The following is a 12,390-nucleotide window of genomic DNA, read 5'->3' on the forward strand; positions in this document are numbered from 1 at the left end:
AATGGTTTTTAAAACTGTATTTTTTTGTGGGTTTTTTCAGGCTATGTGGCCTTGTTCTAGAAGAGTTTATTCCTGACACTTCACCTGCATCTGTGGCTTTGGCATCTTCAACAAATGCTGGCATTTTCTGAAGATGCCAGTCACAGATGCTGGCGAAACGTCAGGAATAAACTCTTCCAGAACAAGGCCACATCAACTGAAAAACCCACATTGTACTGTTTGCATAAACATTCAGATTTGTGCACAGGAATACTATATGCAGCTTCCTTGCATGTGTATTTTATGCAAGAAAACCCCACATGCATTTGCTGCCCCAAAACATGTTTTCTGAATGGGGACACTACATAGATTTTTGTGCAAATGGATTTTCCCCAAAGACCTCTCTTACGAAGTTGTCTCACCAGCTATTCTTGGGTGCCTTCAAGTCATTTCCGACTTATGACAATCCTAATGCAAACCTATTGGGACTTGCCAAAGATCACCCAACAGGTTTCCATGGCCAAGCGGGGAATCTAACCATGATCTCCACAGTCATAGTCCTATGCTCAAACCAATACACCCCACTGGCTTTCAACATTACCGGCCTATATTTTCCTATTTTGTTAACCAAACCAGATTTAACTCCATGTCAACGTATTCCAGGGAACACTTTTGAAGCCATTGGACAACCTTGCCAAAATTGTTCCAAGTGGACACAAAACCATGGAAGCTAGTTTGGAGTCTTCCAGTTCAACACAGTTTCCCTGAAACTGCTGGCAAATCAAGCAATTAAAATGTAGCAACTAAATAAAAGAATAAAATCATATATATATATATATATAGTTCTACTTACCAATCTCACAAAGAATCCAATGGATGCAAAACGAAGCGGATGAGGCAGACAAGGATACAAGTCCTTTTATATTATCCCAGGGATGCTAGTTCCGGAAATGAGGCACCCCAAGGGAAAGAGAAACCTAGTATTAAAAAGTCTACCCTGATCTAACCATTAATCCTAAAAATTCCTCTTTGACATGACAACTCTTAATGAAAACTTTTTTAATTTGATGGCCTTCCAGTGGCTTCCAGGAAGGTACAGAGTGTCCGTTCCAGTTCCTCTTCGCTGATACTGATATCATCTTTCTTTGGGTGGAACCATTGCATGGGATGACTCTGTTTTCATCGTTTCATTGTGCAAATCTACAGCGCTATATAAATAAAGCATAATAATAATAATAGTTGAAAAAGCAGAAACTAGGAGAGATGTAAACATTGGGATACGTATGCAACAAATTCACCTTTTAGGAAACAAGTTGCAAACTGGAATGCACTTTTTCGTCCGTATTTTTTTGCAATTCGAACCAACCCAAAAGACGAAAAGTTCATAATTGGTGGTCATGTACCTTCGAGTCAAATCCAGCTATTCTATTATTTCCTTGGCAAGATTTTGTCAGAGTTGTAGAATCAGTACTTAGAGAGATCATCATCATCATCATCATCACCATCATCTTTTAGCACCTTTGAGATTCACTGAAAGAAAGAAGTTGGCAGCAGGAGCTTTCGGAGACTTCGGTCATAGACTTCAGCATCTGAGGAAGTCGACTGAAGTCTGCGAAAGCTCATGTTGCCAACTTCTTTATTTCAGTGTGTCTCAAAGGTGCTACAAGATCTTTCTATGTGTAGAGAAATATGTATTTTCTCCCACCGTGGAGGATACATCTAAAGGAGCCATTTGTCCTATACAAAGACGACATATTCAGTGGTCTACACCCCGAATTCATGGGTCTCCTCCGCAAAATACTCAGGATTGAGGAGAAGTTCCAGAGGAGCGCAGATCCTTCCCTGGCTCTCTCTAAGGAAAAGGGATTGTTTTTTTCAGTCACTTCATTTCTTGTTTGTATACACCCAACAACTTCATGCACATTTTACATCTATTTCTGTGTGTGCAAGAGAGACAGTGTGTGCACTTGCATGCTATTTTAGGTTCTTCCGAGGTATCTGGGCATGAAGGGACAGGCAAAGTTCGCCGTCCGCATCAAAAGAACCTTAATTATTTTTAATAGCTCACCATCGTTCAGGCTTAGTGCAATCCTTGCACCGGGGAGGGGAGAAAGGAAAGATGGCGAAGAGAAACACAGACTAAAACATAGGAAGACTCAACTATACGCTGAGCATCCTTTGCATGGCTTTGAGCACCCAGGAAAGCAGTGTGCAAATGTTATAACTATGGTTGCATCTACGCTGCAGCATTGATGCAGTTCGATGCCACCTTAACTGCCCTGGGTCTATCCTGGGGTTTGGAGTTTTGTGGCGAGGCACCAGCCCTCTTTGGCAGAGAGAGTTAAAGGACTTGTAAAACTACTAATCCCAGGATCCGAAACCTGGATTCTGCCCATTTCCTTTGCATTCTGCAGCAGTTCTGGGCCCCTGGTGTGTTGCCAGACATGCAAACCGCACCCTCTGAAGATGCCAGCCACAGATGCTGGCGAAACATCAGGAATGAACTCTTTCAGAGCACAGCCACGTAGCCTGAAAAACCCATTAAAACTATAATGTCCAGTGTTGATCTCATGACTGGATGTTTCATTGTAACCTCAGAGGGAACAACTCATGCAAGCTGCAGTGATGTCCAGCAACACGAAGCAGACCCATGTGCAAACAGCCGCCTGGCTTCACTGCGGAGTCCTCTGGAGCAAAGGGTATGTTATTTTATATGGTATGTTTAATGGAGAGAAAGGATGGATTTAATGCAGAACTGATTTTCCATTGTGAAAACAGTACAGACTCAAATTGGGGATATGGTCGTACATTTGTAGTCAGGTCGCCATGAGAATGTGGGGAAGCTGGTTTAATTTGCCCATGTACACATTCCCTATGTCACTTTGTTGTTGTTGTTGTTGTTGTGTACCTTTAAGTTATTAGGCGAACCTATAATAGAGTTTCTTGGCCAGTCTCTTCAGAGGGAGGTTGCTATTGCCATCCTCTTAGACTGAGAGAGTGTGACTTGCCTAATGGGTTTACATGGCCAAGCCAGGAATTGAACCCTAGCCTTCAGAGCCATAGTCCAGCATTCAAACCACAATGTATCTAAATGACATAGAATCATTAATTCTATGCCATTTAGGTTTGAGTGTATCTAAAGGACACAGAATCTATGATTCTATGTCATTTTGATACACTCAGATAATTTTTATTGTTACACAAGCAACCAGAATGACTGGAGGCAAGGTAGATCATAGTCCCCATCATAGTCCTCATCACAATCTGGGTGGCGGAAGGCGTACTTGGTTTTCACGGTGGGCAATGCCCAAAGGAAACATTTCAACTCCTAAGATGGTCATTGCAACTCTTCCTTCCCACTCCTAAGATGGTCATTATGTTCTCTCAACCCTGTAATGATCACCTCCTTGGATGGGAAATTAAAGGATTATGAAAACGGATATGGCTGAGGGGTGCTGGGTCACAGATATGACAAACTGGGAGGTAAAGAATGCTTACTCACAAACTCTTCTAGAACATGGCCACAGAGCTCGAAAAACCCACCAGAAACAATGCTCACTCATGTTTTGAACTTTGAGAATGCAAGGTGTCTCAATGTATCAGGGTGCATGATCCAGGAAAGGCTCAAAACGCTAAACGATTTTCCATATTTTGAGACTTTTTGGTGAACAAAAATGATTTTCACAACACACATAAGATTGGGCCTGAATGCTGTTGAAAGACCTGAGACAGACTGTTGCTACTTTGCTCCGGAGGGAAGCCGCAGCTGCCAAACCACGCAGCTTCCCTCCGGAGGAAAAAGAACCCAGGAAAAGCATGTTCTTTTTGCACCGCAGGGCGGACGTAACGAGTGCACCAATGGCACACTTGTTACATAAGTTACACATGGCAATGTGCGGACGCTGCGTGTCGCTTACGTCACAATGGTGGTGCCCGTATACATGGGGTGCCGCCATTGTAATGCCACCATGGCATATTATGCTTAGGGACTGTGCGGTTGCCATGCGGTCCCTAACCCTAAAATAGGCACCAGTACACCATTTGTTGGCAATATGTACCGCGCCAAATCTCAATTAGAGCAAACCCATTGAATCAAGGAGATTTATTTTCCTGGTGACGGACCATGCAACAATTGATCCAATGGAATCATAGAATCATAAAGCTGGAAGAGATCCCACAAAGACCATCCATTCCAACCAGATGTCATGTAAAAAGACACCATCAATGGGTCCTCTCTAATCAGGACTGAAACAATAGAAATGAACGCCAAATTCCTTTGTGCAGAAAATGATGACATTTGTATGGGAGGAAAAATTGTGTGCAGAAACAATGGCTTTGTACAAAATGATGGGAAGATCGTGGGTGCCGATTTTGCACACAAAACAAGCTTTTTGAGCAAAACCAAGGTGAGGGGGATTGCATAGGGTTACATGTTTTTAAAAACTGTAAATCATTTTCATCTGCCAGATTATTTTCACCACATCCCTTTAAGGCAAATCTGTCAGGCAGTGGTTGTCTCATGAATTTGATGATTTAGTGGGATTAGAACCCAAATCTCCCAAATCCTATTGCACAGCCACACTGTCACTGGAATATTCTTAGTTGGGGCTAACTGTGTGTTGCCTGTCAATTTATGGCAACCCCATAAATTTCATAGGGTTTTCTGAGACAAGGAATACACTGAGGTAGCTCTGCCAGTTCCTTCTGCTGAAATATGGATGCTCTACAGACGGGCGCAATGGGGCGCCACCATTATGTGCGAGGACTGGCGCTTCCAGATGTGACTCGCCCCTCGCACATGACGAGGGTGTCAAAATGGCAGTGCCCTGTACAGATGGGCGCCACCATTTTGATGCAACGGATGCTTAGCATCTGCATGTCGCAATGCCTTTGTGACGTCGCGAGTGTGCCATTGGCACACTACAGCATCACAATGGCACCACAAAAAGAACCCGCAGCAAAACAAGGCATGGGTGGACCACCTTTTTTGGGTGGTCTGTACCTCGCCATAGCCTACAGCACCTATGACTGGTTGGTGGTCTCCCACCCTAGTACTAACCAAAGCTGGGCCTTCTTAGATCAGACAGGATCTAATACCTTGGAGCAGACCCATTCAATCAGTTGCTGGATGATGGGTCAACAGATTGAGCCAGCATGGTATAGTGTTTCGAATATTAGATTAGGACTCTGTGAAACCAACGTCCAAATTCTACTTAGCTATGGAAACCCAATGAAAGATCTTAGGTAAACCATACTCTCAGCCCCAGAGGAAGGTAATGGCAAACCTCCTCTGAACAAACCTTGATGAGAAAATCCTGTGTTAGATTCACCTTAGGGTCATTATAAGTTAACTTAAAACAACTTTAGTAGGATTTAGGTTCACTGCTGTGGCTCCATCCTATGGAAACTTGGACTATGTAGTTTCATTAAGTACTTAGAATTTGTTGCCAGAGAAAATTAATGCTGGAGTTCAAAGGAAGGGCCTAGAGGGTTCTAAATTCCAAGCATTCCACAGGATGCAACCACGACAGTTGAAGTGTAGTAGTACTACTAGTAGTAAGCACGTTTGTTTGTGTAGCATAAGCCATTACAAAAAAAGGAAACCATGGAAAGCACAAAAATCAGATGCAATGCAAATATATTACAAGACACCACAAAGCTTTAGCTAATAGTTAAAGCTTTGTGACATCGTGTAATATATTTGTAATGTACTATCTGATTTTTGTGTTTTACTTCGTTTCCTTTTTTGTTATGGCGATTTCATGGATAACTAGCGATTTCGGTTAATAACAGAGCCAGTGTGATACAGCGAGTAGAGCATACATGCACTATCTACAAATTATAGTAGTTTGATACCACTTTAATTTTAATAAAATGGTATCAAACTGCTATGATTTGTGGACAGTGCATGTATGCCTTACTTGCTGTATCACGCTGGTTCTGTTATCCACCGAAATCATTAGTTCCCCCAAGCATAATAGGCTTTTTTATGGGAACACTGGAAAGAATGTGAATAACAGGCAGCTTGAATTGCATTAAAACATAATCACAATCGAGGTAAAAAAAGTAATTGCAGTTTGATTTCCCCGTCACTTTAATTCATTGCACACTGTTTCTCTTCCTCAGGATTTATAGGAACGTGGGTGTCTATCCCAAAAGAAGAAAACTCTTTAATAGACCAAAAGGCAGGGCAAAGCATTCAGGCGTAGTCGCTGGATCAAGAATTCCTAACCATGAGCGGCATCTATTAGTTGGATTTAATGAGTACGCTGGGCCCTTTTGTTAGGAAAAAGGTAAACTCGCCCTGCCTGTCTCCTCTGGCTTAGTCACTGTGTCTGCAACCCTCAAGGTCTGGCCTGAAAAGAAAAGGCGAAGCTTGAATCCCATATGAAAGAATGAGATCTTTGCAAATTTGGAGGGACACTTTGGAAAGAGAGGCTGAGTTTGCTTTCATGCAGAATTCCCTATGAAAGAACGCAATCTGTTCAAAATCGGAGAGACACTTTGGAAAGAGCCACTTTAGGAAGGCGCCGTTTCTTTTCTAATCCAGTAAGAGAAAAACTATGATGAACAAAGGGTTGGGTAACAGCAATTACTTATTTTACCTCGATTGTGATTGTGTCTTAATCCTATTAAAGCTGCCTATTGTTCGCATTCCTTCTAGTATTCCCATTAAAAGGCCTGAACTGGGATTCTAACTCCATACTGGGGCTGCATTGTCATCGCTGTGGTTGTTGTTGTGTGCCTTCAAGTTGTTCCCGACTTTTGGTGACTGTAAGGAAAACTTCTCATGGCATTTTCTTGGCCAACGTTGTTCCAAGAGTCTTTGCATTGCCTTCCTCTGCTGTCACAATCAATGGCTCAATGCTGTGGAATCCTGGGATTTGTAGTCTGTTGAGCCATGCAAAGGGATCTTGTAGCAGCTTTGAGACTCACTGAGAGAAAGAAGATGGTAGCATGAGCTTTCATAGACTTCAGCCTACTTCTTCGGATGCATGTTTTACTAGGCTGAAGTCTACGAAAGCTCAGGCTGCCAACTCCTTTCTTTCAGTGAGTCTCAAAGGTGCTACAAGATCCCTTTGCATACAGATTTTCCAGACTAAGACTGCTATATCTTTGTTGAGATAGGTGCGTTACAGACTGCCCAAAACAGGTGGTCTTGTGCCGCTGCCGGTTGCTCTGCAAGGGAGCCGCAGCAGCAAAACCACGTGGCTCCCTCGCGGAGCAAAAAGAAGCCCCAAAATGGGGCTTCTTCTTGCGCCCTGGATGGGACGCCGCGAGGTGCTACTCGCGCATTCGCGGCATCATATCCAGGGCGCGACGTGCGGACGCTATGCATCTGACACGTAAAAATGGCGGCGCCAGTGTGTATAGGGCGCTGTCATTTTTACACCCCCGTCACGTGCTAGGGGTGAGGCCGGTGTGGACGCTAGGTGTTCGGCCAACCCCTAGCATGTGACGGGGGCGCCGCAAAGGCCCATTTGTAACAGGCCATAGTTAGCCTTCTGTGCCTGGGAGCTCTGGTGCCACCATAAACTATCCAGTAACAATGGAAAACTCTTGTTAAATTCAGTTACATTCTTGGTGATGTTATTCTTTCCAAATAGGAAGAGGAGGCATCTCATGACTTATAGATGGCCACCCAACACCAAATGTTTCTCTGCCAAAACTTCAACACATTACCTTTTTGACTATAAAAAATAGCCAGCATGACCAGCAGTCAAGCGGGTTTGAGGACTGCGGGGGTTATAACTGAAAAGTAAGGGCTGGTACAGACCGCTCAAAAAGGGCAGTCTGCCGGCACCTAATTTTCCTCAGGGAGGAAAACACAGCGGACAAACCACGCGGTTTCCTGCCGGTTGAAAAAGAACACGCAAAAAGCAAGTTCTTTTTGCGGCCCAATGCTGATGCCGCAGTGCACCAATGGTGCACTCGCAACATCAGTATCGCACTGTGACGTGTGGACCCTAAGCGTCCATCCCATCAAAATGGCGGCACCCATCTGTCCAGGGCGCTGCCATTTTGACGTATGGAATATGTGCTAGGGTTGTGGGGTATCTGTAAGCGTCACCCCGAAGCAACCCTAGCATGTCATCAAGATGTGCGTCGAGGCCTGTCTGTACTGGGGCTAAGTTACTTTTCCAACTTCCAGCCCAGATCAATAGTTGGGAGATGTCAAAGTTTCATCACACAAGCCATCACATTAGAAGGATCCCATAGGAAATATGTCTGCTTGGAAGGCAGTAGTTAGGAAATGACTAAGTGAAATGGGATCATTTGACTCCATAATGACACGTTTCCTTTTCCACCAGAGATGCTTCATTGCCAGAGAATGTCCCTTACGATGAGTAACCCCATATAAAGAGGTTGCTCTTTAATACTCCCAAGTCCTGTGCCTACATAACCCACTTGTTTCCATCCGAAAGGTGAGTAAATTTCAAAGTCTTCTCTTTTTTTCTCAATTCTTTCTTATGCAAGAGTCTGGAAATTTTCTGCATTAAGAGGGGGCGGAGTTTGAAAGTAATGCAATACAAGTAACAAGTTACAAGTAATTCATAACACACTACTTTGGGGTTTAGTGAGGACACAATCATGTTTCATTTCCCCCTTCAAAAAAATAAGGTAACAGCTAGAATGGTTGCCATTGTAGCCCCGTAACAAGCATTTCTTTTCTAATTATCGTTATGTAATTAAATTGTTGGGGATAAAATTGCTTTGTGTGACATTTTAAGACGGGTACACCCCCCCCCCCCCAAAGTTAGGTGGATTTTTAACAAGAACTAATAGGTAGTGAATAATGTAACAAGTTACTGAATATTATTATTATTATTATTATTATTATTATTATTATTATTATTATTATTATTTATTAATACACTCTAAACAAAACATGACAACAAACAGTATACCAAAACAACACTAAATAAAAGAGTCAGAGGCAATAATGTGGTTATTTCACTGAAAAAGCAGAAATTAAACAATATTTCACTGAAATAACCAAAAATTAAACAATAACCGAAATAATGCGATGGAAATTAGAATCAAAAGTGCATTCAAGAATCCTGAAAGACATCTTTCCATAAGAGAATATTCTGATGTTAAGTGTAAAAAGTCACCTGGAGTAGAGTGGGTTGTACATGATAAATTACTTTTTTAATGTAACTTTGCACATTCTAGTAGGGAATTTGGGTATATGACGTTTGGAGAAACAATCTTAGGTTTTGACGCCTGGCCATTTTTATCAGTGACCTGTTTGAACGTTTGCCTTTCTGCTCTTCGCTAAGGAATAGAAAATGTTTTTGATCAAAGAAAGGTGATGGAAATGGTTGTGATCCTTTTGACCTATTAGGTATTTATTTAAATCCCTTTCTAACAATGTGAAGTCAAAGGCTTTCATGGTCGTCATCCATAGTTTTTTGTGGGTTTTTCGGGCGATGTGGCCATGTTCTAGAAGAGTTTCTTCCTGATGTTTCATCGGCATTTGTGGCTGGCGTCTTCAGACAAATCTCCGAAGATGCCAGCCACAGATGCGGGCGAAACGTCAGGGATAAACTCTTCTCGAACATAGCCACATGGCCCTAAAAACCCACAGATAACTATAAAACCAAAAAAGCGTCCCAAATCAGTTACACAGGACAAGTAAATAGCAGGACAACTTGCAACCCAAAAGGTTATAGATCAGTGGTTCCCAACCTGTGGGTCGGGACCCCTTTGGGGGTCGAATGACCCTTTCACGGGGGTTGCCTAAGACCATTGGAAAACACCTATTTAATTACGTTTATGAAGTAGTAACAAAAATAATTTCATGGGTTTGGGTCACCGCAACATGAGGAACTGTATTAAAGGGTCACATCATTAGGAAGATTGGGAACCACTGTCCTAGATAATGCTCTATGAGCAGTTTATTGGACTGTTCAACATCAACCTAGCATTGCTATCACTAACAAGGAACTTTATATACTCACTACGATTCATTTCATGTATACCATTTTGCTGTACGTATTTCATATCGTTTATGTATTTATGGTAAAACTAATTTAGGTGCTGGTCTATGGCCATAAAATAAAGTGTTGATTGATTGAACGTAAAAGTCAGGTCACAAGAGTAGAAAGAAGGGAGGAGGGTAGAGGAAAAGAAAAGAAGCGCTCTTAGACCTATTCTTAAAGGTACAAGGTCCTTGAAAGGGAATAATCATCCAGCTACCGGAGAAACCAAATGGTTTTAGCTGAGATAATATGGTCTCTGCTTCCTATCTCTTCCTTTGCTGCAGCCAGATTTAATGGCAACGTAAGTGGAGAAAGAGAAGAAACCCACTGGAGCCGCTCTCTCAGCGTCACATCATTCTTTATTTCCATGTTGCTCCAGTGAGGGATTCCAAGTGAAAAGAAAACATTGCCAAGGGCTGGGATGTTTTTGGCTTCGGGAGGAATTTTGTAAAGGCTGGAGTGGTTTAGAAAAACCGCACCGCCTGAGTGTTGATGGGACTCACCCGCATCCATTCGCACTTGTCGTCTTTTCCCTACCCTGATCTTATACAACTATTCCTCTGGATTAGTGGTCAGGGCGGAGGTTTAATCAGCCTGGAAGAAAAGAGAAGGCAAAAGACACCGAGACGAGAGATGAAGGAAGGTGCCCAGGGGAACTGTTAAAGGGTGCGGCAGCAAGGAAGAACAGGTGGATCCAGTACCAGGTTGAACCCAAAGGGAGAGGAGGTTATCCCAAGAGTTCAGAATAGGCCGAGAAAGAACATGGTCCCAGATCCCGTGTCATCGACATATAACACGAACATTGGTTGAACCATGCCATGTCTCCTATCCAAATACATTTGCAAGCTGCCTGCCTTCACACAGTCATATAGTGGCTAATGGAGAGTAGGTAATATCTCATAAGCATCTGACTATATCCCTATTCATGGTTGTTGTTGCTGTGTGCCTTTGAGTTGTTTCTGACTTATGGAGACCCTAAGGGGGACCTGTGTCAAGACTTGTTCAGAGGAGGTTTGGCATTGTTTTCCCCTGAGGCTGAGAGCGTATGACTTGAACAGGGTCTCCCAGTGGGTTTTACAGCCAAGCGGGGAATCAAACCCTGGTCTTCAGAGCCGTAGCCCAACACTCAAACGCCATACTATAATATGGTAATATTTTCATTTTGCTAGTTGTTTATGTGGTTTTATGTCATAACTATTGTCAATAATAATAATAATGATAATGATAATAATAATGATAATTTATTTTTATCCCGCCTCTCCTATAGGATTGGGGCGGCTTACACATAGGAGTAAAATACATACAGTACAGGTTGAAAATAGAGATAAAAATAAATCCCAACATCCCCTCCCTCCCCAAACAACAATATAACAATTCCAATATGGCAATGATTACAATGCCCTAGTTTTGAGGGATGAACCTCCTTTGAGTGCATTGGCATCGTTTCTGAATTCAATATCTTTCTTTTTCCCATCCTCAGGTGGAACTGGGACCCAGACCGATGTCCTTGTGCCAAAAGAGCTTTCTTCCTCCTGCCAATACCTGCGCAATTCCATGTGTGAAGTCATGCTCCGAAACACGCTCAACTAAACGCTCGGATCTATGTGCTGCTGTATGCAAACATCCATGGGGTTCTGACTTTCTGCCAATTCCGGATCCATGCACAGGGGAACCTGCTCCAAAACGTGCAGATAGGTGTGATCCTGCACTCAAGATGCCATGCACAACCCCACATGCTGGTATTTCTCCCCACAAATGTGTGGATACATATGCAGTTGCAAATGGTCCTCAGCGTCCATCAGTTTTCACGGGTTCGATCCCAAACCCATACATAGATTCATGCACCACCATATCCAAGTCCCCTAAAAGTCCTGTTTGCACAACAACATCCCTCCTCCCATGTGTCTCCATGTGCCAAGACCCCTGTTTCTCTGCCAGGATTTCTTCCCTTACCACACCATCCCCGCACCCAAGTATATCTGTCTGCCATGATCCCTGTGGCCTTGATTTCTCAAGCTCATTTGTGACAGCATGCGCCAGTACAATCCAATGCCCCACAAAATGTGCCACTACGATCCCATGCACTGCCAAATGCTACAATTGCTGGGCCAGTGGGGAAGGCAGGTCCTCTGTCGTGCCACAGATAATACTAGAATGTGCAAGGAGATGTGGTATTCCATGCTCCAACACATGCACCAGTCACTCAACTAAAAGCGGAGAGTCATATTCCACACTAGAGACTTAAGACGAAGGCTGCCGCAAGAAATGAAATGGCTGCAGAAGCAGGAAAGCAGCGCATAGCTCAGCAGTGCGCTCCTTTAACTGTTGTCTTTTAAGTTCTATGGTGCCTCTAGATGGCAATGGCAAACCCTCTCTGAAGAAATGTGCTGAGAAAAGTCACCGGAGACAATTTGAAAGCACACAA

The 12,390-nt window shown here is 43.1% G+C and overlaps 1 protein-coding gene across 1 annotated transcript in view; it reads right to left on the reverse strand.

Annotated features, from left to right (window-relative positions):
* Positions 1-10,478, reverse strand: part of LOC121916168 (keratin-associated protein 10-6-like) — a 16,751-nt gene extending 6,273 nt beyond the window's left edge. The window contains exon 1 of the mRNA XM_042440987.1: positions 10,469-10,478. Within this exon, the coding sequence (XP_042296921.1) occupies positions 10,469-10,478 (10 nt within the window). The remainder of the gene's footprint in view (positions 1-10,468) is intronic.
* Between the last annotated feature and the right edge of the window lie 1,912 nt (positions 10,479-12,390).

Source organism: Sceloporus undulatus, chromosome 9 (genome assembly GCF_019175285.1).
Source record: "Sceloporus undulatus isolate JIND9_A2432 ecotype Alabama chromosome 9, SceUnd_v1.1, whole genome shotgun sequence".
Lineage (NCBI taxonomy): Eukaryota > Metazoa > Chordata > Lepidosauria > Squamata > Phrynosomatidae > Sceloporus > Sceloporus undulatus.